Genomic DNA, 27,870 nt, shown 5'->3' on the forward strand with positions numbered 1-27,870 from the left:
TTTTGTCAATTGATTGATAGTCAATGGGATCATAACTTTTATTTTTCCTCAATTGACTCCTTGAAAAAAAAATAAAGCAATCAAATATGATAAATGATAATAAAATTCATATTCAATTATAAACTACAAAAGCATTGCCATTTAAAACTCTAATTCTTACCTATGCTTCAATCGTAGATTATAATTTGTAAAAACCAAATCATTCAATCTTTGATGTTGTAATCTATTTCGTCTTTTGGTATGGATGCGTTCAAACAAACTCCAATTTCTTTCACAGCCAGAAGAAGAAGTTTGGCTAAGAATACGCATTGCAAGAGTTTGCAATTCTAGAACAGAACCTCCATAGAATGACCACCATTCATTTGCAAATAAAAGACATTTAGTTAGATGTTAATCATATGATAACTAGAATTACCATGGACATGTTAAATAATAAATATGAACACTCACAAGGATCTAATTTCTAGGTTGCTCTTTGACATGGAGTTTTGTCAAAAGATTCTTTACGATCACGATACAAGCTCAACTACTTCATCATCACAATATAATCAATTTCTTCACTTTGATTTGACTCAAACACATCAAGCATTGTATCCATTAATCTTCTCTTGTGAACAAAATTCTCATCATATAAGAATGCAGGATTCAACAAATATGTCACTGCATGAAGATTTGTCTTAAAGTGCTTATCCCATCGAGCTTGAATAATGCTTGTGTAAGGCTTGTAATAATCTTTCTTATTGTTGAATGTTGCCTTGATTGCTTTTTTTGCCTTTTGCATGCCTTCATAAACATAAGACAAAGAAGGCTTCTCATCTGAATTCACAATTCCCAACAACTTTATAAGAGGAGACACAACTTTCACAATTTCTAAGCAATCACCCCAAAAGCCATTATCTAATATGATGGCAGTAACAATTATTTCAGTTTGAGTCTTTGACAATTTGTGATCCACAGAGTGCTTATCAGTCACCAAAGCTTGCAAGTCATGCTTATGCATATATATGCTATGCAATGTGATAAATGTAGTAGCAAATCTTATTGCACTAGGACGTACAATTTCTTTCCAACCTAGTCTTTTCCTAAGCCATGACAAGAAAATCATATGATTATAAACAAAAACAGTTATATTTGATGCCTTAGTTGCAAGTGCTGACACATTATTTAAACTTGCTATATCTTTTTTTTATTCCATTTCAAATAAATATTTTTGATTTTGATTCTCCCTCTTTTTTATTTCATTTCAAATAAATATTTTTGATTTTGATTTTTCAAGCTTCAAAAAAATTTAAATAATTAACCAAATTTGCAACCGACGGGGCTGCTTCTTCCCATTGCCGTGGTTTGAGCTTACTCCCATTCGGCATGGCGCGTCTGCTTCGACTTCTATAACTCAGAGGAATCAAAACCCTCATTCTGCAGGGGCTGCGTTCTGTCAAGGTGTCTCGCTTTGTGGTTGTACAAGGTACAGTATACTATGCCACCTCATATTTCCTTTTGGATTTTTCTCTTCTATGTCCCTAGTCTTCAAAAATGTTAGATTGTTTTAGAGACGAGGGATTGCTGATTTCATACGTATCTTTTCATGCAGCCGTTTCAATTCCTCTAAAAATGGTTTGAGTGTAGGGATCGATGATTATCGGTTTCTGAATGTTTTTGGCTCCTCGGCCCTCATACCCTTTAACCTTCTTTTAGAAGTACAAACTTTTTCCTGCTTTAATAGTCCAATTTTAATTTTTATTTCCAATAGCGATGCCGTTGACTATTATTTTCAGTTATCGTTGTTTAACGCTCTTAATTTGCGTGGAAGTCTTCTATTTGATTATAGACTGCTATGGTTGTGGATCACATGCGTTCTTGTTGATCTCTTCTCAAAGGGAGATATTGGTGTTTACAAAGGGTTACTTGTTCAGTGTTTTGTTTGTGCGTGCAGAGAGATTTTGGGGTGAACTGGGATATGGCTTCTTCGGATGATGAGGCCGAAGTTCCTCCGCAAGCTGTGTCCAATTACCATTTTGAAGATGACGAGAAAGTGCCCGTTTCATTTTCTGTTTTGCCAATTCAATGGAGTGAATCTGAGTATACAGATGGCGAAAGTGGGCAAGTGTTCCTTGACGGTTTTGCAGATAATGGGCTGCAGAAAGTATTTATGCAAGTCGTTGCATGGAAGTTTGATATTTCCAGTATAAAACCTGAGATATCAGTGCTATCAAAGAATGGTAGACAATGGGTCAAACTTGAGAAGCCAAAGAAGTGGTTTGAGGATAACATAAGGACGATTTTAATTGCTATTCACTTCCTACATTATGTGCAGAAAAATCCTGAAACATCTGCGAAATCTGTGTGGGGCTACTTGTCTAAGGTTTTGAGGTATTTTTCAGATTTTGGACATTTTTGTTCCTTCGCTGATTGGTTTGTGCGATTAGACATTCACAGTTTATTATTTTTTTAATGAATTAATTGCAGTTGTTATGAAGTTAGGCCTTCACAAAACGATTTGGTGAACCACTTACAAGTAATTCGTGAAGCTGTTAAAAGGAATGCCATCTTGGCTAAGTCCAAGGTTTTACTTTTCCTTTTCCTATAAAATTTGGTGGTGAACTGCGAAATTAGAATGTGATATCCTCCTCCTCAAACTTTAAATTTGAAACACTAATGTAAATATGGTTGAAATTAGATTCACTTGCATTTCATTCTGGTAGAATCATTGCTGCTTGATGGAAGTATAACCTTATTTATTCTTGTTAAATTGTTGCCTTGGGATGCAAGAACAAGACTAAATATGCCTGGGTTGTGGCAGTGGATGCAAGACTCTGAAATTTCAAGAGGCTGTGTGTATGAACATATCATACATGTTAAAAGAAGGCATAAATGATTGCTTTTATGGTCAATCGAATTGAATCTTATTCAGAGATGAAAACCATACTTATAGAGTACAAATAGATATGATAATAATATCATACCAGAAAAAATAAAATAAGATAAAATCTAATCCCTAATATTCAGCTGAAAAGATAGTGGTAACAAAATAAGATTAAGTCTAGGGTTAGGTTAACTTAGCTAATGGGCCTATGTCCCATAAGCCTACTTTCCACACTCCCCCTCAAGTTGGCAAATAGAAATTGATCATTCCTAGCTTGCTTATCATCTTTGCAAATTTGGCTCTAACAAGAGGCTTGGTCATCTTGCAACTTGGCTTCCTGAGGGAATATATACTAGATTTATGATTTTAGCTTCAATTTTTTTTTTTGATGAAATGTCTATCAATCTCAACATGCTTAGTACAATCATGTTGAACAGGATTATTTGCAATCTTGAGACAATACTATCGCACCTCATTTTTATAGGAACCTTCATTTCTACACCAAGTTCCTTCAATAGTTGTACGACCCATATACCTTCATAAATTCCAAGAGCTAATGCTTTGTATTCAGCTTCTGTCGAGCTTCTAGAAATGTTTGGTTGTTTGTTGCTTCTCCAAATTACCAAGTTGGCCCACACAAATGTGTAATACCAGTGGTGGAATGCCTATCATAGATAGCTCTTGCCCAGTTTGCATTGTGTAAATTTCTATGTCTGTTACATTTTCTGATCCTAGAGTTCTCTTATTGCCATCTATATAGACTTCTATGCTTTTCTTATTCCCCTTTGAGAAGAATAAACCCTTTCCAGGTATGGTTCTTAAATGTCTAAGGATCCTGTATATTGCCTTCATATGCTCCTTTTGAGGATTGCTTGCAAACAGGTTCACAACTCCTACTGCAAAGGATATGTCAGGCCTTGTGTGAGATAAATATATGAGTTTCCCTCCAATTTTTGATGCCTTTCTTTATTCATTATCTTTCCATCAAGTTTCACTTCCAGATTACAATTTAGTTCCATTAGGATATCTACAGGTCTTGCTCCCAACGTTCTAGTTTCCTTAAGCAAATCCAGGGTGTATTTTCTTTGTGATACATTAATTCCTTGTGATGAGCAAGCAATTTCCGGACCCAAAAATGTCTTAGATTACTAAGGTCATTAATCTCAAATTCTTTAGCCAAATGTTGTTTTAGTTTCAAGATTTCTTCTACATCATTTCCTGTCGGTACTATATCATCCACATACACGATTAGGACAGTTGTTCTCTGACCAGAATTGTCTTACAAATAGTGTATGATCAGCTTGACATTGAACAGAGCCCAATCCCTTTATGGCACTGGTAAACCTCTCAAATCAAGCCTTGGGTGACTGCTTTAAGCCTTATAGTGACTTGTGCAATCTACATACTTTACCTGCATTAACTGGACCTCTTAGTCCTAATGGAATCTTCATGTACACTTCCTCTTCCAAGTCCCCATTTAAGAAGGCATTCCTAACATCTAATTGAAATAATGGCCAATCTAAATTAGTAACGAGAGAAAGTAGAATATTTATGGTATTGAATTTTGCCACTATTGCAAAGGTTTCCTAATAATTATTGCCATAGGTTTGGGTAAAGCCTTTGGCAACTAATCGTGCCTTATATTTATTGAGACTACTATTAGGATTATATTTCTTTGGAAGAACCCATTTACTCCTTACAACTGACTTTTCCTTAGGTAACTCCACGATCACCCATGTTTTGATTTTTATTAGAGCTTTCAACTCTTCATCAATAGCTGCCTTCCATTTAGGGTCAACTATGGCTTCCTCGAAAGTCTTAGGTATAGTCTTACTATCAATAGCAACAACAAAGTTTTTTGAGAATTGAGTTTATCATAGGAGACATACTTGTTGATAAAGTGTCTAGTACAACTTCTCTTGCCTTTTCTAAGAGTGATAGGCCATTGAAGATGTTTAGGATTACCCTCAGTTTGATAATCATGACTATGCCTTGGAGCAACAATGGGTTCTTCACTATTGGTGTGCTGTTTAGATTGATCTGTCGCTAATTCATCCAAGTGTGGCTGGAAATTGGGCTCACGATTTAGAATAGGTGGTTCAGGATCTGGGATAGGTGGTTTAAAGTTTGGGATAGGTATAGTGGAGAAAGGGTCTTGTGATGTATACAACCTCACACTAGGGCTACCGGTCTGTTTATTATTTGAATGACCATTATTAGTGGCACAAATTAGCCATTCACAATCATTCTCCCCTTGAATGGGTATTTTGGAAAAGAAAGTTAGTGATTTAACAAACGTGACATTCTTAGTGACATAGAATTTGTGAGTGTCAGGAGAAAAATTCTTATACCCATTTTTAGTAGATGAGTATCCTAAATAGATGCATTTGATAGACTGAGATTCGAGTTTGTTGCCTGCATCTTGAAAAACAAAGGCAGTGCATCCAAAGACCTTTTTCAGAAGAGAGTTAAGTAAATGAGAGTGAGGATAGGATTTCAAAAACAAGTCAAGAGGGGTTTGAAAGTTGAGAACCTTAGAGGGCATGTGGTTAATGAGGTATGCAGTCGTAAGGACTGCATCTCCCTAAAATTTGTGCGGAACATTATTACCAAGTAAGAGGTTCCTAGCGACTTCAAGTGGATGTCTATTTTTCCTTTTGGTTACCCAATTATGTTGAGATGAATGCACACAGGAAGTTTGGTGGTGAATCTCATTATTAGCAAGAAGGTTATGAAGAGCAAGCATTGAGATATTCAGTTCCATTGTCACTATAGAGAATTTTGATAGGAGTTTGAAATTGAGTTTGAACAAAAGTATGAAAGTTTTTAAAAATAGTGCAAACTTCAGATTTATCTTTCATGGGAAAAATCCATGTCACTTGAGTATAGTCATCAATAAAAGAAACAAACCACTTAGCCTTAGTGTGAGTTTCAATCTGTGAAGGGCCTTCCACATCACTATGTATGAGAGAAAAAGGTGTGGAGGGGATATAAGAGTTAGCCGGAAAAGGATGGCGAGTAATTGGCAAGTATAACAATAAAATTTAATTTTATTCATAGAATTGGAAAACAAAACTTTCATATAATAAAAAATGGGATGACCTAAATGAGAGTGCCATACCATAATGTCTTCTTGAGATATAATAGAAAACACAGAAACAGAATTGGAAATTGGATAAACTAAATGGTGTTTATTGGTGGATTTGCCTTTGAAATAGTGGATCCCATTGCGTTCCTTAGTATTGCCAATCATTTTCTCGAGGCTAAATCCTGAAAAATATGAGATTTGTCAAAGGTGGCAAGGCAAGATAAGTGGTGTGTGATACTTGTAATTGATAACAAGTTACATTGTATATTGGGAACATATAAGACATTCTTCAAAATAATAAAGTCAGAGATAACAATGGTGCTTGTTCCCATCACTCAAGCATATGTGTTATTGGCCACTTGTACATGAGTGTGCTCAGAATGTGGGCTAAACTCGGAAAATAATTCTTGAAGACCCAAAATGTGGTCTGTTGCCCCAAAATCAACCGCCTAGATGTTGTTACAGTGAGAAATAGCACCAAGTGCAGTTAGTAAAGTCTTACTAGTATGCGCCAAGGTAACCAAGGGAGTAGGTTTCTCACTTATCTCATCACGAGAGTATTTCTCCAAAATGCATCTCATCATAGTGATTTCCTCAGTATTAAGTGCATGATCATAAGTAGGATTGACAGTGAATTCTTTCCTATCACCTTTATGTTTGTCCTTGTTATCACCCTTGGAGTTGGACTTTAAATGAGATGGCTTGCCATGAATCTGTAATGGGTTTCTCCGGTATGACCATTTTTATTACAATGATCGCACTGGAGAGACTTTTTCCCTTTGTGATCCCCTTTTTGGTAACCATGAGCTACCCTGGCAGAGGATCCAGTGTTGAGAGAAGTAGAAGGGGTAGAAGAAGGAAACTGCACCAGGACCTTGTGGCTTTCTTCATATTTAATCATATTAAATATATCTTCAAGAGAAGGTAGAGGTTTCATACCCATAATTCTTCCTCAAAGATCCTCATAGGAGTTACTAAGACCAAGGAGAAATTCATAACACCACTCACGTTCGACCACAGTCTTTTAGTTGAGAGCATTGGCTTGACAATATCATTGGTGTACCTTGTATAGATCCATATGCTGCCAGAGGCGCATAAGAGCTATGTAATACAAAGTAACCGATTTCTCCCCCTGTGTAAGGGTTCAAAGAGTATGCTTTGCTTGATAAATTGCTGCTGTATTTTCCTTGACAAAGTAAGCATGTTGAGCAAGCTCCCAAATTTCTTGGGCTATATTGGCAAGTAGATAATTTTCACTTATCTCGAGGTTCATTGAATGAATTAACCAAGTCATCACCCTGTTGTTTTCTGCACACCAAGTTTCATACTTGGGGTCACCAACTTCTGGTGCTTTCAAGGAACCAGTCAGTTAACGCTCCTTATTCCGACCACGTACGAACATAAGGACACTCCTGGACCATTGCAAATAATTACTTCCATTCAACCGATGGGTGAGAAGTAGATGAGAAAGTGAATCACTATTGCTGCTGCCACCAAAGGAAAGAACACTATCACTGCCACGTTGGTCAGAGGGGTTGTTTGTGTGCTTCCCATCTATCTTGAAGATCTGTGGGGTACTATTCAAGGCTGCTTTATAGGTCATGATGGCAAAAAGAAAAAAAAAGTCACGTAAAAAAATAGAGCACCTTGCAATCGAAACAGAGAATGCAACTGGAAGAGAAGAACGCCCCACTACACAAAAGGAGACATGTTTTGCATTAGGGTGGAGAGTCGTAGGTTGCGAATAGAGCAATTAAGAGGGGAGATGCATGCGAACTTGCAAGTTATGACTGATCAAAGACTCGCTTGGTGGACTGAGATGCATGCTAAGAATAGAGACACACTTAGTGAATAGAGATGCGTGCTATATCACATGAGAGAATAGGGATGCATGCGACAGACTGAGTTGTGAGTAGGCATAGGCCGACGACTGCTCTAATACTGTGATTGCTTTTGTGGTCAATCGAATTGAATCTTATTCAGAGATGAAAACCATACTTATAGAGTACAAATAGATATGATAATAACATCATACCGGAAAAAATAAAATAAGATAAAATCTAATCCCTAATATTCAACTAAAAAGATAATGGTAACAAAAATAAGATTAAGTCTAGGGTTAGGTTAACTTAGCTAATGGGCCTATATCCCATCAGCCTACTTTCCACAATAAATAATAACAGCAATTAGGGTAGTTGCAAGGAGACATACAATTAAGGTTGATCAAGGGTATGGTTTGATTCAGTTTCAATTAACACATCAACCAAACCAACCCAAAACAAACCAATCGGTTTGTACAAAAAATGACACTTGAGCAGTTTTTTATTAAGGTCGGTTTGGTTCAGCTTTTAGGTGGTTTGGTTCAGCTTGGTTCATACATGGATCAGGTTTCAATATATATTTTTTTGACTTTTTCCTTTCATATTACAACATCAAGTCACATTCTCAACATGGAAATGAATATCATATCAAAAATAAATGTATTAAAATTTCATTACCAATAAACATTAGAATATATGCATATGAGTTAAATTTTGTTACAAATTTTCTTAATGTCTATAATAAAAAGAAACTTGTTTTAAATCAATACAAGGGAAATTATACATCTAAAATTATTTAAAAGATCATTCTTGAAGTAACAATTGCCAATGCCAATAGTTCTTGTTGAGTTCAACATCTAAAAAAAAAAGAGAGGAAAACATGTTAAAATATGAATTCAAAAATAATTGTTATAACAAATATGAGTCATAGTACTTAAATGTATAAAATAAAGATAATTAAAGACCCTTAATAGTCAAAAGTCGATGCTATAATGCAAAACTAGGGTTAGTTACCCTAGAAGTTACGATAGGGGGGTAGTGGGGTGGTTACATTAGACAATGTTGCAGTTGGGGAGTAATGGGGCAGTTACATCAAAAGTTATTGCCGTAGGAACTATGAAATTTCAACAATAGTTAAGCAAGGGGTTAGTTTGGGAAAATGTGTCCATAATTACCAATATAGCAAGAGTTGTATCAGTTCAGAGGTGTGTAACATCTCAAGAATAGGTGTTCTTACTTAAGGAGAAAAGGAGGTGATTTAGTGTGCACCAATGTTCCTTTATTGGGTTACAAGAAAGGTACATGAAAAACTAGGTGCACTTTAGAGGATGGAGGAACTTGGAGATCCATAATTACCCATCTACCAATGTTCCTTTATTAGTTTTCAAGTAGAGAATGGATATCAATCATTCCTTGCTTTCTTCATAGACCTTTAAACTAAAATCTGGCAAGAGGTTTAGTCATGATATCTGCTCGTACGTAGGATAAGTCAATGAGGCCTCTTTCTACTTTCTCCTTGATGAAGTAAGCGTCTATCAATTTCAACATGTTTTTGTTTTGCCATGGTACACTAGCTTTCTTGTCCTTGCAATGCTTGACCTTTTATCACACCATGGTTTCGTGGGGCCATCATATGGAACCTTGAATTCCCTTAGCAATCTAGTGACCCATATTCCTTCACAAATTCCAAGTCATAGCTCTAATTTCAGATTCAACACTGCTTCTTGATACTACAAATTGCTTTTCACTTCTCCAAGTGACTAAATTACCCACCACATACTTGCAATATCTAGTGGTAGACCTTTGATTTTCTAGAGACCTCCCATAGTTTGCACTTGTGTAGACTTTTATGGGCTTGTTTGGTATGCAGCACTGGCTAAGTGGGACTGGGTTTGGGATTGAGTAATACCAAGCTTGGTAATGACAAATTTATTCCCAAACCCAATCCCATCTTGGTGGGAATACCCAATACCACCTCCCCCTTGGCACTGCAATTTCAATCTTGGGATTGAAATTTTTATGACTAAAATGCCCTCATAAAAAACTTGCCCAGTCAGCTTACTCCTCCATCATCACACACGAATCTCCTCCATCATCCTTGACCTTGCACACTCCATTAAAGATAACTTCGGCAACGTAAGGATGACTGTCATCGCATGATAGGGATGGAACAGGAGCAAGAGAAGATAAAGACGAAGCCACTGTCTACCAACGATGTCGACACGAGTGCGAACAGGAGCAGAGACGATGGAAGTTGAGCGACTAATTGCATCCACCGTTTGCTTCTGGGTTCATCATCATTCCTCATCTGATTCTGGGTTTCTCATTCATGGGTTTTAGATTTGGGTTTCTGATTTATGGTTTGACAAGGATAGAACAGGAGTAAGCAGAGATAGAGACGAAGCTACCCTCCATCAATGATGTCGACACAAGTGCGAATAAGAGCAAAGATGGCAGAGGTTGAATGACTCCTTGCCATTCATCGGTGTCGATGAAGCTTGCAAGAGAGATGATGATGATGGAGAAGATGAGGGCAATATTGTCTTTTAGCTTAAACTTGAGTCTTTTTTTTTTTATTCCCATGTTATACCAAACATGATTTTAAAACTTATTCCTAATCCCAGTTCTAGTCCCAATCCCAGTTCCAATCCCAATCCTAATCCTATAAAATTCAACACCTTATACCAATATTTCTTGCTCTATCCTTCTCAAAGAAAAATACCTCTCCCAAGGTTAAGCTTTAAATACCTTAGTATTCTATAGATAGCTTCCATGTGCTTCTCATGTGGTTTATGCATGAGTTGGCTAATGACTCCAGCTAGATAACTAATATTTGGATGTGTGTGAGTCAAGTATATTAGTTTTCCCTCAAGTTTTCTTTACTTTTCAGAATCTATTGGTGCATCATCTGGTTTAATTTCTAGGTTGCATGAGGCCTCCATAAGTGTTTCATGAGGTCTTGCATGAAGCATCCCTATCTCTTGTAGCAGATCAAGAGTATACTTTTGAGAAATTTAGGGATGCTGTAAACTCTATATTATTCACAGGCTAGGATAGGGTTTATAAATACAAGCTCTCAATCATGTTGAGAGGATTTAGCTGAGATTCTAGGAAGAATCATAACTCAAAATAAAATCAGAGTCAAATCTGAACAGAAAAAGGAAATAACAATTGGGAATGAAAACATAAATAAAAACTTAAATGCAAAACTATGGTTTTGGTCCCAAGGCCCACTAAGGCGCACCACTAACACTCCCTCTCAAGTTGGCAGAGAGATATCCATCATGCCTAGCTTGCTTATGAAACGCTCGAAGTTGCCTTTGCCCAATGGTTTGTGAGAACATCAACAACTTGAGAGTTAGAGTATATGTAGGCCAAGTCTATTACCTATGGTTCCATTTTCTCCTTGATGAAATGCCTATCAATATCTACATTTTTTGTCCAATTATGATGATTGGGATTTTGGACCATTTGGAGTGTAGCCATACTATCACATTGCACTTTGATGAGTGAACTAACTTCAATTTTCAACTCTTTCGGCACTTGTATTAACCACATTTCCTCACATACTCCATGAGCCAAGGCTCTAAGCTTAGATTCTGCACTTCTTATAGATACAACTATTTGCTTCTTACTTCTCTGTCACTAATTTCCCAACATAAAGGTAAAGTAGCCAGAGGTTGATCTTCTATCAACAAGCGACCTTCCATGGTCTACATCTGTATGTGCTACCACTTCTCTGGAGTCTCCCTTTGCATAGTAGAGACCTCTACCAAGTATCATTTTTAAATAACTTAGAATTGTATGTACTACTTCCATGTGTTCCTCCTAGGATTGTGTTGCCAATAGACTAACAACACCCATTGCCTAGCTTGTATATGTTCTTGTGTGGGATAGATAGATAAGTTTTCCATCAAGCCTTTTGTATTTTCAGTGCTAGAAGAACCCCATCCTTCTTTTTTTTTTTCTAGATGAATGGAGGTATCCATGTTGATGGTCTAGCTCTTAACATTCCCGCTTCTTTCAACAAATCAAGTGTATACTTCCTTTGGGGAATTGGAATTCCCTTTTTTGATCTAGCGATTTCCATCCCAAGAAAGTATCTAGGATTGCCAAGGCCTTTTACCTCAAATGCATCTTTTAAAGTCTTTTTGAGTCTTTGTATTTCCACAATATCATCCCCAGTCAACACTATGTCATCAACATATACAATTAAGTTGGATACTTTACCACTTGTGTGCTTTACAAAGTTTGACATTGAATGCAACTTGAATTCCTCACAACGTTTGTAAATCGCTTGAACTAGGCTTTGGGAGATTGTTTCAACCTTATAGAGGGATTTGTATTGTTTGCATACCATACTTGGAGAATCATATTTCGCAAGTCCTTCAAGAATGGTCATGTATACTTTTTCTTTTAAGTCTCCATTGAGAAAAGTGTTCTTTACGTGTAGTTGATCTAGTGGCCAATCAAGGTTCACAGCAAGTGACAAGAGTACTCTAATAGTATTCAATTTAGCTATTAGGGTGAAGTTCTCTTGATAATTAATTCCATTTGTGTATATCCTTATGCCACCAAGCAAGCCTTGTACTTGTTCACAATTCCATTTGAATTATATTTGATGGTAAACACCCATTTACATCCAATCGGTTTCTTTTCCATTGGCAATTCATTATGTTCTAGGTTTGATTCTCAACAAGAGCCTTCAATTCCTCATTGATGGCTTCTCGGCATTTAGCATCTTAAACAGCCTATTCAAACTTTGCAAGTAACTTCTCATCTTCAAGCTTTGTCACAAAGCTTTTCATACAAGAAGACAGGTTATAAGCGACAAAATTACTTATAGGATATAGAGTACATTGTCTCACCCCCTCACGTAGTGCAATTGGCCACCCAAGATCATCAGGTTCTGAGGTTGGAGCTGACTCTTGGTCCTGCCCCGAACTAGAAATACCCCCACTTTTTGGTAAGTTGTTGGTGTCTCCCCCTTAGTCTGTATCTGCTTCCTCAAGGGCATTGGAAGCATTTATCACCTCTATTTCGGCTGAACCAGCATCAGTTTCAGCATGAATTTCATTGCTTCCTCCGTTCAGTGTTATTGGGCATTGTTTCAGGTCTGTTTTAGGTAGATTTAGGGCTCTGGTTGGAGTGAGATCAGGTCTGTTGTGGTGGTCCAGAAGTTTGGTTGTGCTGTGCAGGGCAGGTTAAAAGGTTCAAATGAGTTGAGGGCTCCCATTCTCTCTTACTGTCCCTTAAATGGGAGGCTTGGTTTAATATCCTTGATTTTCCACAAAACTAATATCCATAGTGGCAAAAAAAATTCGTAAAGTAGGGGAGTAACATTTATAACCCTTTTAAGAAGAGGAATATCCCAAGAAAATACACTTAAGTACTCTTGGCTCAAGCTTTGCTTCACTAACATTTAAGTGCTCCTGGCTTAAGCTTTGCTTCATGAACGTTGTGAACATAGGCAATGCAACTGAATACTTTATGAGGAATAGAATTGGCGAGTTGGATGTTAGGATAGGATTTGGAGAGAACTTGCATGGGAGTGTTGAAATTTAAAGTTTTGGAAGGCATTTGATTGATTAAATGGGCTGTAGTAAGGACAGCTTCACTCAATAATACTTAGGAACATTATGAATGAACATTAGGGCACTGGTTACCTCAAGAAGGTGTCTATTGTTGCATTCAGCAGTTTCATTTAGTTGTGGGGTATGAGCGCAGCTAGCTTGATGTAGAATCCCATTTTTCTGAAGGTATTGCTGTAAGGTAGAGCTCATGTATTCTCTCCCATTGTCACTTCAGAGTTAAAATAGAGGTTTGAAACTAAGTTTTGATCATATGATGAAAATGGAGAAAAATGGGTATCAGACCAGATTTTTTTTCCACAAGGAAAACCTAAGTTAACTGAGTGTGATCATCAATATAGGTTACAAACCATTTGGCATTGGAGAGAGATGCAACATGAGAGGGTCCCTAAATGCCCCTATGAGCAATGTTAAAGGGTTTAGAGAATTGATGAGAATGATTTTTACATATAGCTTTGTGTGGTTTGATAGTTGGAAAACAAGAAAATGGAAGGGAGAATTTTTATTCATAAGATGAGGAAACAATTTGGACATGTAATGAAAGTTGGGTTGGCCTAACCCCTAACCTAATGGTCTTCATAGGTTCGTTTTGGGAAAAAACCAAGCTAAACCAAACCATTCGGTTTACAAAGCTTGGAACCTATTCTATTTTTTTTCTTCTTCTAGTCAGTTTGGTTTGGTTTGGTTTTTGGGCGGTTTGATTTGGTTTAATTTGGTTTATGTTTGAATTTTATTTTTTAGATATGTTTCATAATCAATATATGTAGATGTTTACTAGTAATTTTTAACCATTTTTAGTTACTATTTTCAACAAGAAAAAAAATTCTTGAGGACAAAAGAATCTTTTTTGATAATTAATTATTACATTTAACTATTAAAAACTAATGTATTATCTTTAAAATACTTGATTATAAATTTTAAAAATTATCATACATAGTTATAGATAGCATTTAGTTAATTGTAATAAATTTTTTATTAGTGATTTACAGTGTTGTTAAAGGCGAAAGGCACACTCAAGGCGCAAAGCTGGTAAAACACCTTAGGCGCAAGGCGCTACAAAGGCGCACGCCTGAGTGAAGCAAGGCACTACTGTAGATAAAATGCATAATACATAGATTATAGACAACAAACCATAGATAAAGTGATAAATATAAATCTACTTCAATCATAAACTTCTACAAAACTACAACAAAATAATATACACTATTCCAATAATCAATCAAGTGCATAAAATGTCTTTAAAATATGAAAAAACAATATTGAGGCCTATAAAAAAATCAAACTAGAAATCTGAATCAGATTCAGATGCGGCAAGGTCAGGACTTTCTCCTCCTTCATTGTTGGATTTATATCCTTCATCGTCTTCCTCTAACTCATCTGAATCAAAATTTGCAAGTTCCTCAATGTTGGTAATCGGTTGTTTTCCTTTAGCGGTTGATGAAGTTGGCAATTCCACCTTTCATCAATAATATGAAAAATCTCTCTATACTTATCTTCATTATTATCAAATGCCTTTTGAATTGCCTCCTTGGCTCTATCCATTGCTTCATATATATAACCCATGGCTGGTTTTTTTTTCATTATCTACAAGTCTTAGCACTCAAATAAGAGGTCCCATAATTTTTAATATATAAGAAACAGTATTCCAAAAAGAAGGCATAAGCATACTTTCAACCACACGCTTTCCTTTAGGTTCTCTTGACCACTTACTTGATTCCCACTTCTCTGAAGTAAACATAGTCCTCAATGCAGTTTTCTATTGATGAATGCTTTTAAGAGTAAGACATGAAGTGCAGAATCTAGTTTTGCCAGGCCTCACCAACTCCTTTTGCTTGGTGAACTCTCTCATCATATTTAGAAGTCCTACGTGGTTATATATATACCCTGTCAAATTGATTGCTCTTGCCAAAAGTCTTTGATACCCTAGAAATTTTTCCAATGTCTTCTAATATAAGATCTACACAATGTGTTGCACATGGTGTCCAAAAAAGATTCAACCTTTTCATTTCTAATAATTTACCAGCAGCTTTAAAGTTAGACCCATTATCCGTCAGTATTTGAACAATATTTTCTTCCCCAACATGGTCAACAAAATCATCAATCAAATTGAACAATCTTTCTGCTGTTTTAAAATATGAGGATGCATCAATAGATTTTATAAACATTGTGCCAACTGGGCAATTCACTAAAAAATTTATCAAGCTTCTATTTGTTTGGCTAGTCCACCCATCAAGCATAATGGAACAGCCTTTTCTTTTCCACATATCTCTATGATTTTTCATCATATCATTTGTAAGTTCAACTTCTTTCTTCAAAATTGGCACCCTCAACTCATAGTAACTTGGGTGTTTTAGATTTGGACCATATTGTCCAATAGCTTCAATCATAATTTTAAAGGAATCCATGTTAGCAACATTAAATGGAATGCCAGCTTGGTAGAAAAATCGACTAATGTATTGACAAACCATAGCTCCTCTCCTTATCAAATTTATCAGTTATATTTCCATCTCGCAACTTTCCTTGTTTTCGTAATTGAATAACTTGCTCTGGTTTCCTCATAAAAGAATCCATGGGACCTTTTTGTCTAGGCTTCTTTGATGTAAGCATAACATTTTTTCCTTTCTTTCCATACAACTCCTCCTCCTCCTCCTCTTCTTCACCATGCATACTCATATCCACAACATTTATAATTGGATTATCATATGTCTCTTTTTCTACCTTTTTTTTGTCCATGTAATCTTGCAATTCCTTCCTCACATTATCAGGACACTTCAAACATTTAGCAGCATTCCTATTACCTCCAACTTGATGCAACTTAGCTCTATGAATCCCTCCTTTTGTAGATTTGTTACAAAAGGAACAAGTTACAGTATTGGTGTCATTTGGGTCACTCAAGAAATTATATTTCCATCCAGGGTCTTTTCTCTTATTCTGTTCTTGTTGCTTGTTTTGACCTTGACCACTACTTTCAGCCATGGAAGCACTAAAAACTGGGGAAAAATACCAGGAAAAACCAAAAAAGAGAATGAAAAATTAAAGGTTTGTTTTTTGAATAATTGTTCTGTGTGTTGTAGTGCTAAAGGCCTAAAATCAAACAAATCAAATAAGAAAACCAGAAAATAATATGATGTTTGAAACTTAGAAGTTAGAACCTGATTGTTAGAGTGCAAGACGTGCAAGACGTGATCCTTGGAGATATTGCTCACTTGCTCTAAGCCTCGAGACACACTGATGCCAATACCAAATAACAGTAATAGGTTTTCTTTTTATATCTTAAAAACTATACATTGGGAGGGATTTTAAAGTCTTAAACTTTCCTAAAAATTTTCCTTCCGATAGCAAAATTTTCTCAATCATATTTAAAATTTAAATCAAAGATAATTTCTTATAATTAATTAAAATCTTTTTCTATATATAATATTTTTCATTATCTTTTATTTAGAATTCAAATCTTCCCTAATTTATTATATGTTATACGTTTCTCCCACAAGATAGGATAGGATTTGTTAAATCTTTTATAATTGTCTCAATCATATTTAAAATTTAAATCAAAGATAATTTCTTATAATTAATTAAAATCTTTTTCTATATATAATATTTTTCATTATCTTTTATTTAAAATTCAAATCTTCCCTAATTTATTATATGTTATACGTTTCTCTCACAAGGTAGGATAGGATTTGTTAAATTTTTTATAATTATTTACTATATTTTTTTATCATATTTTAATGGATGATATTCAATCCACGATGCTGAACTTATGGCTAGCTAGCATACTCGCACGATACGGTCGTACCCAGTTGGTGGAGTGCAGACGAGTTCTCGTCTCTGATTCTTGCATACCCAGTCGACACCAGCAGTCGAACAAGAACTAACTTCTACTCTTCTTTTCGGTTCTTTCACACCCAATCAGCATTCTTCACTCCTTCATCTTCCTTTATCGTCTTCTCTTCTAAAATCTTCCGTCTTTGTCTTCTCTTCTGATCTTCTCATCTTCACTGCTTCCAGGCGCTATCAGTCGCGTGCCTTTAGGATATGCGAGGCGCACAAGGTGCTCAAAGGCGAGCGCCTGATGAAACCCATCGCCTCTCTTCACTTGAGAGGCGATGGCCAAGTTCAGCGCCTCGCCCAGGCTCCTTAGGCACTGAGGCGAGCGCCTTTTACAACACATCACTGATTTACAAATAACTAGACTTAGGAAAGAGAAAAAATTTAGGGAAATTTATATTGGTTTGGTTCAAGTTTTAAGAGACAAAAGCCTTAACTAGACCAAACCAATCGGTTTTGCAAAAAGAAAAGTCAAACCAAATCTTATTTATAATTGGTTTTGATCATTTCATATCAGTTTTTCTAGTTCAGTTTGGTATAATCAGTATGGATTGGTTTTGAATACTCTTAAACCTATAGTGCCATAATAACACATCTTTATTCATTGTACTGGTGGAGAAAGTAGGAGAGATTGGATAGGATGCTTCTATATTGGTCTTGTGACTTGAGTTGCCAAACGATAGAGTCCCTCTAGTATCTTAGCAGTGCCAATCGTCCTTTTCAACTCCAGATCTTGGAAAATACATTCAACAGAAGAGAAGTGAATATCACAATCTTGGCATTGAGTAATTGTTCGCACATATGAGAGACTACATTTCAATTCAGGTGCATAAAGAACGTTTTTTAGAATTGACTCCTCAAAAATATAGGATGTACCAATTCCATGAACTTTGGTAAAGTTACATCAGCTGCTTTAATGAATATATTTTTAGCACATGGTCGCACATCAGTAAGTAAACTTAGATTACCAGTCACATGATCAGTGGCCCCTAAGTCAACAGTCTATATTCTCTGATTCTTTGGTCTTCTTTTACCCCCTTCATAGGACTTATAATTGCATATAATGTTGCCTGAAACTCAGAAACCTGCATTCAAAAAAAAAAAAAAACCTCAAAAACTTATGAAGGTATGCCAAATCTGTTATAAAGACAGTTGATAAATACTTCAATTTAAAATGTGTTGTTGCGTTATTGTTGTTAAATAAGCAGAGCATTATCAGCCTGGATGATAATTTTGTTAGCTGGAAGCATATTAATTTTCAAGCAATGTAAACACAAATAATGATCTAATGACAATTACATGCTTTGGACAGCTTTTACTCATGGTTCTTGAGAAGCCAGGGAATGTCAAAGTGCTTGATGAGGTCTGTTTTAATGTTAATTATTTATTTCTCTCTGTTGCATTTGTTCCTTGAGCACTTTTTATATATTCCATTTATGCCATTTTTAAGTAATCTTACAGATTTTTTACTCGAATTGATTTCAGGAAGCTAATAATTTAGCAAGGCCTGCATTTATAGTGGATGATGACATAATTGATGAGGCCGCAGAAGAGTCGGATGAGGATGATGATTTGTTTGATTCTGTTTGTGTATTTTGTGACAATGGTGGTGAATTGCTGTGGTATGAATTTCTGTCTTGTAAACTAATTGGTTTCTAGGCTCAATATACAATATCGTTTACCTCCTTTTTTATGGAATTCCATTTGAGTTTCTTTTCTCATACTGTAAGGTTTCCAATGATAAATATAGTTGTGACGGAATATGCATGAGGTTATTCCATGCGACAGAGGAGGATGGTGCAGAATCCTTTTGTGACTCTCTTGGTCTTACTCAGAAGGAAGTTGATGTATGTGTCTGTTATCCTATTTATATATGTTTATTACTTATCTTTTCCTATTTCCTTATTCTTTCTATGTTATGTTTGTTTGGGATGGAATTTGGCAGGAGATCCAGAGTTTTAAATGCAAAAATTGTGAATATAACCAGCACCAGTGCTTTGTATGTGGCAAGTTAGGTTACTATGATAAATCCTCGCGTGCTGAGGTAATGCTATGCAAGATTTTGAACTGCTCCTTAATTGATAGTTCATTATATGTGTTGTCCTTAAGTGTCATTTGGCATTTGGTTCTTGATATTCACACATATTCTATTACACATATGTTGCCTTTTGATCTGCTTTCTGTTTGATTGAAGAATGACTTTGTTGATTTTATTGTGACCCCTTGTGCTAATGATTCCCAATTCAAGGATTACATGACATAGTCAGAGTTTGTTAGGCGGTGAAAGCTTGAAGTCTATTAGAATAAAGGTAAAAGGGAAGGTAAATTATACTGTGTTAAATTAGAGTTGACTAAGACTAGTAGTGTTGACTTCGACCTTCTGGAATTAATTTAATCCATTTAGAATTGACAATAACATGAGATTATGGGAATAAGGTGTTCACTTTTCACAATTTGAATTGTAAGAGTTACAGACATTACTTTTATGGGAATAAAGTGTCAGCTTAAACATTGGATTTTCATGGGAAGCTTTACCCATTTCAACTTTAACAGCTCAAAACCTAAAGTTGACGAAGAACCAAAGGAACGCTTTGACTCTTTTGGAGGTGATTTACTACTCCAGAAATGATCATCACCTGGGAGCCGAGGACAATTTTTCTAATTGATGCCTAAAAGGCTAAAACGCATATGATTGTCTATACCATTTAACTGACTCAGTTGCAGTGAATGATCCGTTACAATAGGTAACACAACAATTCATAGTGTCAAAAGTTAAGAATTACTTTCATTACCAAAAAAGAAGTTGAGAGTTTCATGCATTAATATTCAGCTAAAGGCTGTGCCGAAGATTACAAAACAGAATCCTAATACTTGGCATTTTACGAGCATGCCTAGCAACTAGCAAATTAGGTGAAGTATTCTAATCTTCAAACTTTTAGTAACAATTTAAAACATACGGATTCAGAGAATTCCCAGCCGTTGTCATAATGTCCACACTTTTACAAAACTGCAATTTTAGTTTTTGCCTGGTTCTTTTTTTTTTTTTTAAATTTTTATGTTCTTTAAGAGTTATTTCTGCCACATCGCTGCTTAAGTTCTACAATTAAGAGTTGATGCAGCAAAAATCAGAAGTTGTTGGGGATGTGACCAACGTGGCTATATTTATTGTGTTTGACTCCTTTGAATTATATTGACTTACCCTATCCAAAGTCTTGAGTGAACTGGATTGTTTGCTAAAAAATTGCCCCAGACCCAAATAGATGCATGGAATTCTTGCATAGGAATTTTTTTTCTTTTGGGGGGGGGTCAAATTTTACTTGCCATGTTCTCATTCTGATTCTGATGAATAAATTTAATTCAAGGAAGAATGTAAATGTGTCATTATCTCTGTTGTCTTTGATGCCTTGTTCAGAAAGAGGCTTTCCTGGCTTAATTACTTTCCTGCTGAGTTAGCTTATTCTTGCAGCCAGAGTTCTGCTCAATATTTATTTTTCTAAGCTTTTGTTTCAATTTGTTAAAAATTGGAGGTTTCATGGGGAGCCTATTTATTTCTGTGGAGCTAAAAGTTTTCTTGAAATTTCTGTGTTAGGTTTTTAAATGTGATGTTGCAACTTGTGGCCGCTTTTACCATCTGCACTGTGTTGCTAAAGAACTTGGGAAAAATATTGCCGATGGAGAAAGTTTTATTTGTCCTATTCATTCATGCTGTGTCTGTAAGGAAAGAGAAAATAAGAAGAAACATGAATTGCAATTTGCTGTTTGTAGGCGTTGTCCTAAAGCATATCATCGCAAATGTTTGCCAAGGTTATTTTTCTTTTTCACTTTTCCATATATGTTTTTAATCTGCATTTTTGTGGTTCTGATTTCCAAATGGGATTGATGCTGAAGTTGCTTTTATCAGGGAGATTGCTCTTGAAGACAATGAAGAAGATGATATTCTGACAAGGGCTTGGGAAGGTCTATTACCAAATAACCGCATACTTATATATTGTTTGTAAGTGTCAAAAAAGGCTGCCTTATTGTTATTTATCTACGTTGAGCTCCTTGTTTATTTTATTTATTTTTTTCATTAATTGGACCAGAAAACATGAGATTGATGAGGAACTTGGAACACCAATGAGAGATCATATCAAATTTCCTGAGATTAAATGTCCTGTTGAGGAAATTGATTCTTCCTTAGAGGCAAAGACAAAGCTTTCAACACGAGATAGAGTTCTGTCAGACAAAAATAATGTTGATCGAGATGATTCTAATTGCAAACGTACTAATCGTAAAGTCTCTAAACTGACTGAGAAATCATCTTCTGGGAAAGCTAGTTTAAAGAAAGAGTCCAAACAGATCATTTCTGGATCAAATGTCTCAAGGAAACGAAAAGCAAATGATGCACCAAAGAGGCACCTGAATGAAAAAAAGAAGTCAATCCCAAAGGAAAGCAAAAACCTTGATGGCAAGGAGAGTCAATCTTCATTTGGCCTAAGATTGTTTGATGCTTACATGACCGAGAGTTCCAAGAAAATTGAACCTAGGGAGCATGAGGCTAATGGAGCTAATAAGTCCCTTCCTGTGAAGTGTACTAAGAAGGAGCTGAGCAATACATTGACTCAACTAGACTCTGATTCAGAGAGGAGGTAACTGTTTAGTTCAATTATGAATTGGCTGACCTTCTTGATGTTGTTGCTGGCTACTTCATCTTCTTCTAATTTATTTAACAATTGAAGTTGGACATATGGTGGAATTCTCTTGGACCTTAGGTTGAAACTTGAGGTGTCATGCAATGTCGTGTTTATGATGATGATACCTGTGCGTTTTCCTGTTCATGTAGATTGTTGGATTTGTTCAAAGAAGCAACATCATCAATCTCCTTGGATGATGTGTTAAGAAAGCACAAATTTGCATCTAGTCAAACTCATCCCTTACGAACTTATGTGGAGAAGACCATTACTGCTGGGAAGTTGGAGGGCTCAGTTGATGTACTTAACTATTTTTATGCTTACAGCATGGTGGCCTTTTTTTTTTTTTAATTTCTTATTTAGCTCGCATCTATTGTATTGCAGGCTGTTCGAACAGCTCTAAAGAGGCTAGATGAAGGGAAAAGTATTGAGGATTCAAAATCTGTTTGTGATCCTGATATATTGACCCAGATATTTAAATGGAGGGTACTCAGCTATTTTCATATAATTTTCCTGGATGTTTTTCGTTCTGAAGCTCTTTATGATCAATCTTCTTTTACCAGTTTTATAGTAAGATAATCTGTACTTCCACTTTTACCTTTGATGGAACCTGATAAGATATTATGATAATAAATAAAGGTTGGTTAAGGTTTAGTTAGTGTAATTAGAAGGGACTATAAATTGATGGGTTAAGGACTAATTTTTGCAGGCTTTTTGGTTGTTGAAAATGTGATCTCTCTCTCTCTCTCTCTCTCTCTCTCTCTCTCTCGTATCTCTTCCTCTGTATCTTTCTACTTCGCTTCTCTTTCTCCCTTTCCCTCTCTTTCTCTCCCTTTCATTCTTTGTTAGAACTATAGAGATGTATCAGTGGTATCAGAGTGCGCTATCCTTTGCCATGAAACATACTTCATTCCAGTATTTGAACAACAACTAGCTGTGTGTGGCTTTGTTAGTAAGGGAGTGTGAAAGAATTTAATGAATTCTTTGATAGCCCCACTAGCAGTGGGAATGATGAGCTTTGCAACTTGGAAGCAACGAAGCAACGGCTAACGGCAGAGATTGAAGTAGGCAATGAGATCTAGAGCAATGGCCTTGATCTGGTGTGTGAGATGCAATGTAGAACAAAGGCTAGTGGGATGGCATCTTGTTCATCGGTTTTGGTGAAAATTTCCACTGTCCTTCTACTTCTCTCATCGTCGTTCCAAGACTAATTGTTGCGATTATGGGCTGGTGCTCTTCTTATGGCTTGATAGACTTGTGTAATTATTCCGTCAGAGGAGAGTCAGCCATTTGATGTTGCTTTTGTCGTACTCATCGTGTCACTTAGGTTGTTTGAGAAGAAGCTCAATAGAGTGAGATATAAGAGAGGGATGGGGTGAAGGGAAAAGGGAAAGATGAGAGAGAGGATAGGTGGAGGGCAATTCAGTCTAAAAATAAAGGATTGATTTTCTAGTACTAGGGGGTGGTGGTGGTGGTATTGAGTAATCCTATTTAGATGGAATTGGGATTAAATTTCTTATTACCCCATATCAAACATGAAAATTTGGCATTACCCAATCTCAATGCCAATCCCGCCCCTCCAATCCTTCATACGAAATAGGGCCTTAGAGGATATCTTCCCTCCTACATCATTGTTGGCATCTCTCACCCAATTACAAAACATACAGCACCATCCTGCACCTAACTCTATTGTCTTCATTCCCTTCTCACATTTATGGGTACATCACCTCTGTGGCTTTTATTCCCAACATATATTGTGATTTGAAAGAAGAGAAATTCATGTGGGGTCACATTAATAATTTTAAATTGAAGTGCAATGATTGTGGAGTGGAATAGCCCATTTGGTTCAATTCCCTACAAGGGGATTGCCTGTAATCCTAATGCATCCTAACATTCCCATTATTTGGTTGGACCACCATAATGTAAGGGGATCACATTACGTAAAGCAAATTACTTCATATGGTGCGACGGGGATCACATCATTAGACCTATGCAATCCCTATTCACACCCTTTTTATCTAATAGTACCCCTCCCTATTCAAGCATTCACCTCCTCCTTCCTCCCTCTTCTTTGTCTCCCCCTATTATTGTCGAGCTATTGCACCATCAAAATTGCTGGCGTTGAACTTGCAACCTTCCTTCACCTTCAACTTCACTGCTGTGATGAACTCCTTCATCATAGCGCTTCTTTCTTTGCCTTTGTGTTTCCCTTTTCATCTCCATCAATCTTTGCCGCCCTCCTCCCTCCCTTAGCCTTCACTGCCACCTGACACTCAAGATCTGAAACGCAACTCGTTACCCTTGAAACTCACCAGATCTAAAAGGTCATGGAATTGGATTTGGATCTTCTTGAGTACTTGCTTTTTCAGTTGTTTTGTTTTCAATTTTTAAGGAAATATCCATTTGATTTTGTTGTTTCTTTGTTTTTGCCTTTGGATTTTTCTTTCCTCTGCATCTAAAGGGGAGGAAGAAGATATTTTTGCTGTATGGCGCAGTCAGGGGATGACTGACTAGAGTAGAGGCAGATTTTTTTTTTGGTTTAGGGCATTTTGGTCCTTTTTGCTTTTGTGTATATTAAATTGGATATAAAAAATTAATTTATATTCAAGATCCTCAAAAATATAGCAAGCAGACTCAATGTAGTCAACATTACATTACATTCCCTGTCATTACATTCCAATCATTTCCATCAACCAAACAGGCCTGAAGTTGTTTGCTATGATGGTGCTCCATTTGACCCTTAACTAAGCATAAGGGCTCTGAAGAAGTAAGTAGAGTTGTACTGGGTGTTCCTGCTATAGGTTTGTGATTAAAACTATTGGAAGTGATTACACTCAAATTCTGTGAAGATATGGATAGAAGTTATGCACTTTTGCAACATAAGCATGGACTATTTGGCTAAATTTTCTCCTCTTGGGGACATTAAAGTTTGGCCAAGATTTACTTGGTCATTAATCTTTTGATGCATTTATTTACTAAATTATCCGTCTTCAAATGTAAGCAAATTGTCTATTTCACACATTTTAAGATAGTTAATTTTAATAATTATGTCTCAAATTGAATATTTTGGACTAAAGTCTTGTTATTAATGCTTAACTTTGTAGTTGAGAAGAAGAAAAGCGTGCCTTGTAAAAACATGGTATTCGATGAGGGGCATATTTGGAAACATGTGATTGCATGTATAATGATCTGCTATTAGTCCATTTTATATGTTTGGTTATTATTTTACTGAGGTAGTGTTATATCATTGTTCTTATTGCGGATGGTTGTTTAAGGGGTCAATAATAATTGCAATAGATACTTTTTTCCCTCCTTTTCCCTTGCACGTTTTCCCTTTACAAGTTGCTTTCTGGCATTGGCTCTAACGATATGTCATAACTTTTTCAATTGACCTTTCTGTAGGACAAGTTGAGAGTTTATCTTGCACCTGTTTTGAATGGTAATCGGTACACATCTCATGGCCGCCATTTTACGAAAGTAGAAAAACTTGAAGGGGTACTTACTTATGATTCTACTCAACTTAATCTCCTTAGTTTTGCAACATCACAATGTTATGTACCTTAAATATTCTTTCATATTTATTGTGTCTGTGCTTTCATATTTCTATTCTTTTTCTCATTTACACACTTTCTCTTCTTTGTGAGTGGTGTAAGGTTGGGTTTGGCACAACATGCAGAATTGCATGTATATCTTCTCTTTTCATCGTGTTGTTGTTTACGACCTGTAGCCCATGAACATGTATTGTAAATTTTACGTGAAATAGGTATTTTGATTTGTATAGTTAATGTTAATAAATCAGACTGTAGAGCATATTGTAAAGTTAGAGAAAGATTTGAGGTTTGAAAAACCCTGATCAAGAGATGCTTTTGTTACGTCTATATATTAAGGTTGTTTAGCTCATGGTGTGTTTGATGTGAGATTTCCATGGTGTGCCTAGATAAAGAAAACAGAAACAATAAATGCTAATCTATCAAACCCTCAAGCTGGAGCATGTAAGCCTTACAACACCAATCTTGTTACCAGTGTATGTAATTACTTCTCGTTGAACATGGACAATAGACATTATAATGTTAATGTTAGGTCGTTGCCCATAAGTAACGCGTTGCATGGCTCGAGTGCAGTGATAAGTGAGTTAGAGCCGCTGCATCGGCACCCGGATGTAGTGTTAAATGAGCAAGGGCTACCGCGTCATTCTGGACGCACGCGGCTAAAGAAGTTAGTCCATGAGAGCAAAATTAGATTTGGTACTTGGAACGTTGGGACATTGAATTGTAAATTTGTAGAGGTTGTAGGGGTTATGATTCAAAGGAAAATCAATATCCTTTGCCTGCAAGAAACAAAATGGCGTGGAAAAGAAGCTAAGGATATTCAAGGTTTCAAACTTTGGTATACAGGAAAAGTAAGTGCACGCAATGGAGTAGGCATCATTATAGATAAGGAGTGGAAGAAGAACGTTGTAGAAGTTAGTAGAATTGGAGACAGAATTATTTCCTTAAAAATGATAATTGGACGTGAGACTGTTAATATTGTTAGTGCTTATGCGCCGCAAGTCTGGACAGAAGCCAGTCTTAAGGAATTATTTTAGGAGGATCTGGAGGGGTTGATTTGACACATACCACAGAGTGAAAAGATTTTTATTAGAGGAGACTTTAATGGGCATGTCGGAGGGAAGCTGGTCAGTATGCGAGAGTGCATGGTGGTTTTGGTTTTGGAGAGCTAAACAATGAAGGACAAACTCTTCTTGATTTCTCATTGGCGTATGATTTTAAGATTGCCAACACTTGTTTCAAGAAGAGAGATGAGCATCTCATCACTTACAAAAGTGGAGCCTCAAGGTCACAAATTGATTTTCTTTTGGTTAGGAACACAGATAGAAGACTTTGTAAAAATTGCAAGGTGATCCCCAGAGATGCTGTAACGACACAACATAGGGTCCTAATCCTTGATGTGTGTATTATGAGTAAAATTCAAACAAGTCGACAAGTAGTAACACCAAGGATTAGGTGGTGGCAATTAAAAGGTGAGAAGCAAGATATTTTCAAGCGAAATCTTTTGGATAAAGGAATTTGGGAATCTCAGGGAAGTGCTAACATCATATGGGAGGATATGGCTAAAAAGATACAAGAGGTTGCAAAAGTAGTTTTGGGAGAATCAAAAGGTTCTGGTCCAAGAGATAAGGAGTCTTGGTGGTGGAATAATAGTGTATAGGACAAAATCAAGTATAAGAAGAACTGTTTTAAAGCCATACATTTGTGTAACAATGAGAAAAATTGGGAGACATACCGTATGGCTAAGAAGGAAACTAAGAAAGCTGTGGGTGAAGCTCATTCTAAAGCTTTTGTAGAATTTTATAAGAGCCTTGAGACGAAGGAAGGAGAGCGAAATATTTATAAGATTGCCAAGAGTAGGGAAAGAAAATCAAGAGATCTAGAACAGGTAAGGTGTATTAAGGATGAAGAGGGAAGAATTTTAGTTACAGATGATGAAATTAAAAATAGATGGGAGATTTACTTTTCTAAACTTTTTAATGATGGAGAGGGTTCATCTAGTAACTTGGAGGATTTAGTAACTGGTGAAGGAGAACAAAATTTGTCATTCTATCGAATAATACGTGATAAGGAGGTAAAGGAAGCTCTTAAGAAAATGGCAAATGGTAGAGCCAACGGACCTGATTGTATATCTATTGAAGGGTGAAAATGTTTAGGTGAAGAAGGGGTGAGATGGTTAACTAAGTTATTTAATGTGATTTTACGGTCCAAGAAAATGCCTGATGAGTGGAGGAAAAGTACATTAATTCCTATTTATAAAAATAAAGGAGATATTCAGAATTGTACTAACTATAGAGAGATTAAACTCATGAGCCACACAATGAAATTGTGGGAGAAAGTAATTGAGCACAGGTTGAGATTGGAGACAAGTATTTCTGAGAATCAATTTGGTTTTATGCCAGATAAATCAACTACAGAGGCGATTTATCTACTAAGGGAATTAATGGAAAAGTATCGTTGTA

The 27,870-nt window shown here is 36.2% G+C and overlaps 1 protein-coding gene across 2 annotated transcripts in view; it reads left to right on the top strand.

The window, feature by feature from the left end:
* The first annotated feature begins 1,323 nt into the window (after nt 1-1,323).
* Nucleotides 1,324-27,870, top strand: part of LOC129304193 (protein ENHANCED DOWNY MILDEW 2-like) — a 39,856-nt gene continuing 13,309 nt past the window's right edge. Inside the window, exons 1-13 of one of the 2 annotated variants that reach the window (XM_054943879.1) lie at nt 1,324-1,465; nt 1,934-2,370; nt 2,467-2,563; nt 18,503-18,553; nt 18,676-18,812; nt 18,941-19,037; nt 19,136-19,234; nt 20,780-20,994; nt 21,092-21,184; nt 21,273-21,818; nt 22,013-22,160; nt 22,245-22,346; nt 25,263-25,355. In XM_054943879.1, coding sequence (XP_054799854.1) covers nt 1,958-2,370; nt 2,467-2,563; nt 18,503-18,553; nt 18,676-18,812; nt 18,941-19,037; nt 19,136-19,234; nt 20,780-20,994; nt 21,092-21,184; nt 21,273-21,818; nt 22,013-22,160; nt 22,245-22,346; nt 25,263-25,355 — 2,091 coding nt within the window. In that variant the 5' untranslated portion in view covers nt 1,324-1,465; nt 1,934-1,957. Of the gene's footprint in view, nt 1,466-1,913; nt 2,371-2,466; nt 2,564-18,502; nt 18,554-18,675; nt 18,813-18,940; nt 19,038-19,135; nt 19,235-20,779; nt 20,995-21,091; nt 21,185-21,272; nt 21,819-22,012; nt 22,161-22,244; nt 22,347-25,262; nt 25,356-27,870 lie in introns of both variants that reach the window. The other variant, XM_054943880.1, reaches the window with a different exon arrangement.

Source organism: Prosopis cineraria, unplaced genomic scaffold (genome assembly GCF_029017545.1).
Source record: "Prosopis cineraria cultivar Desert tree isolate PC_DT_omini unplaced genomic scaffold, ASM2901754v1 PC2, whole genome shotgun sequence".
Classification (NCBI taxonomy): Eukaryota; Viridiplantae; Streptophyta; class Magnoliopsida; order Fabales; family Fabaceae; genus Prosopis; species Prosopis cineraria.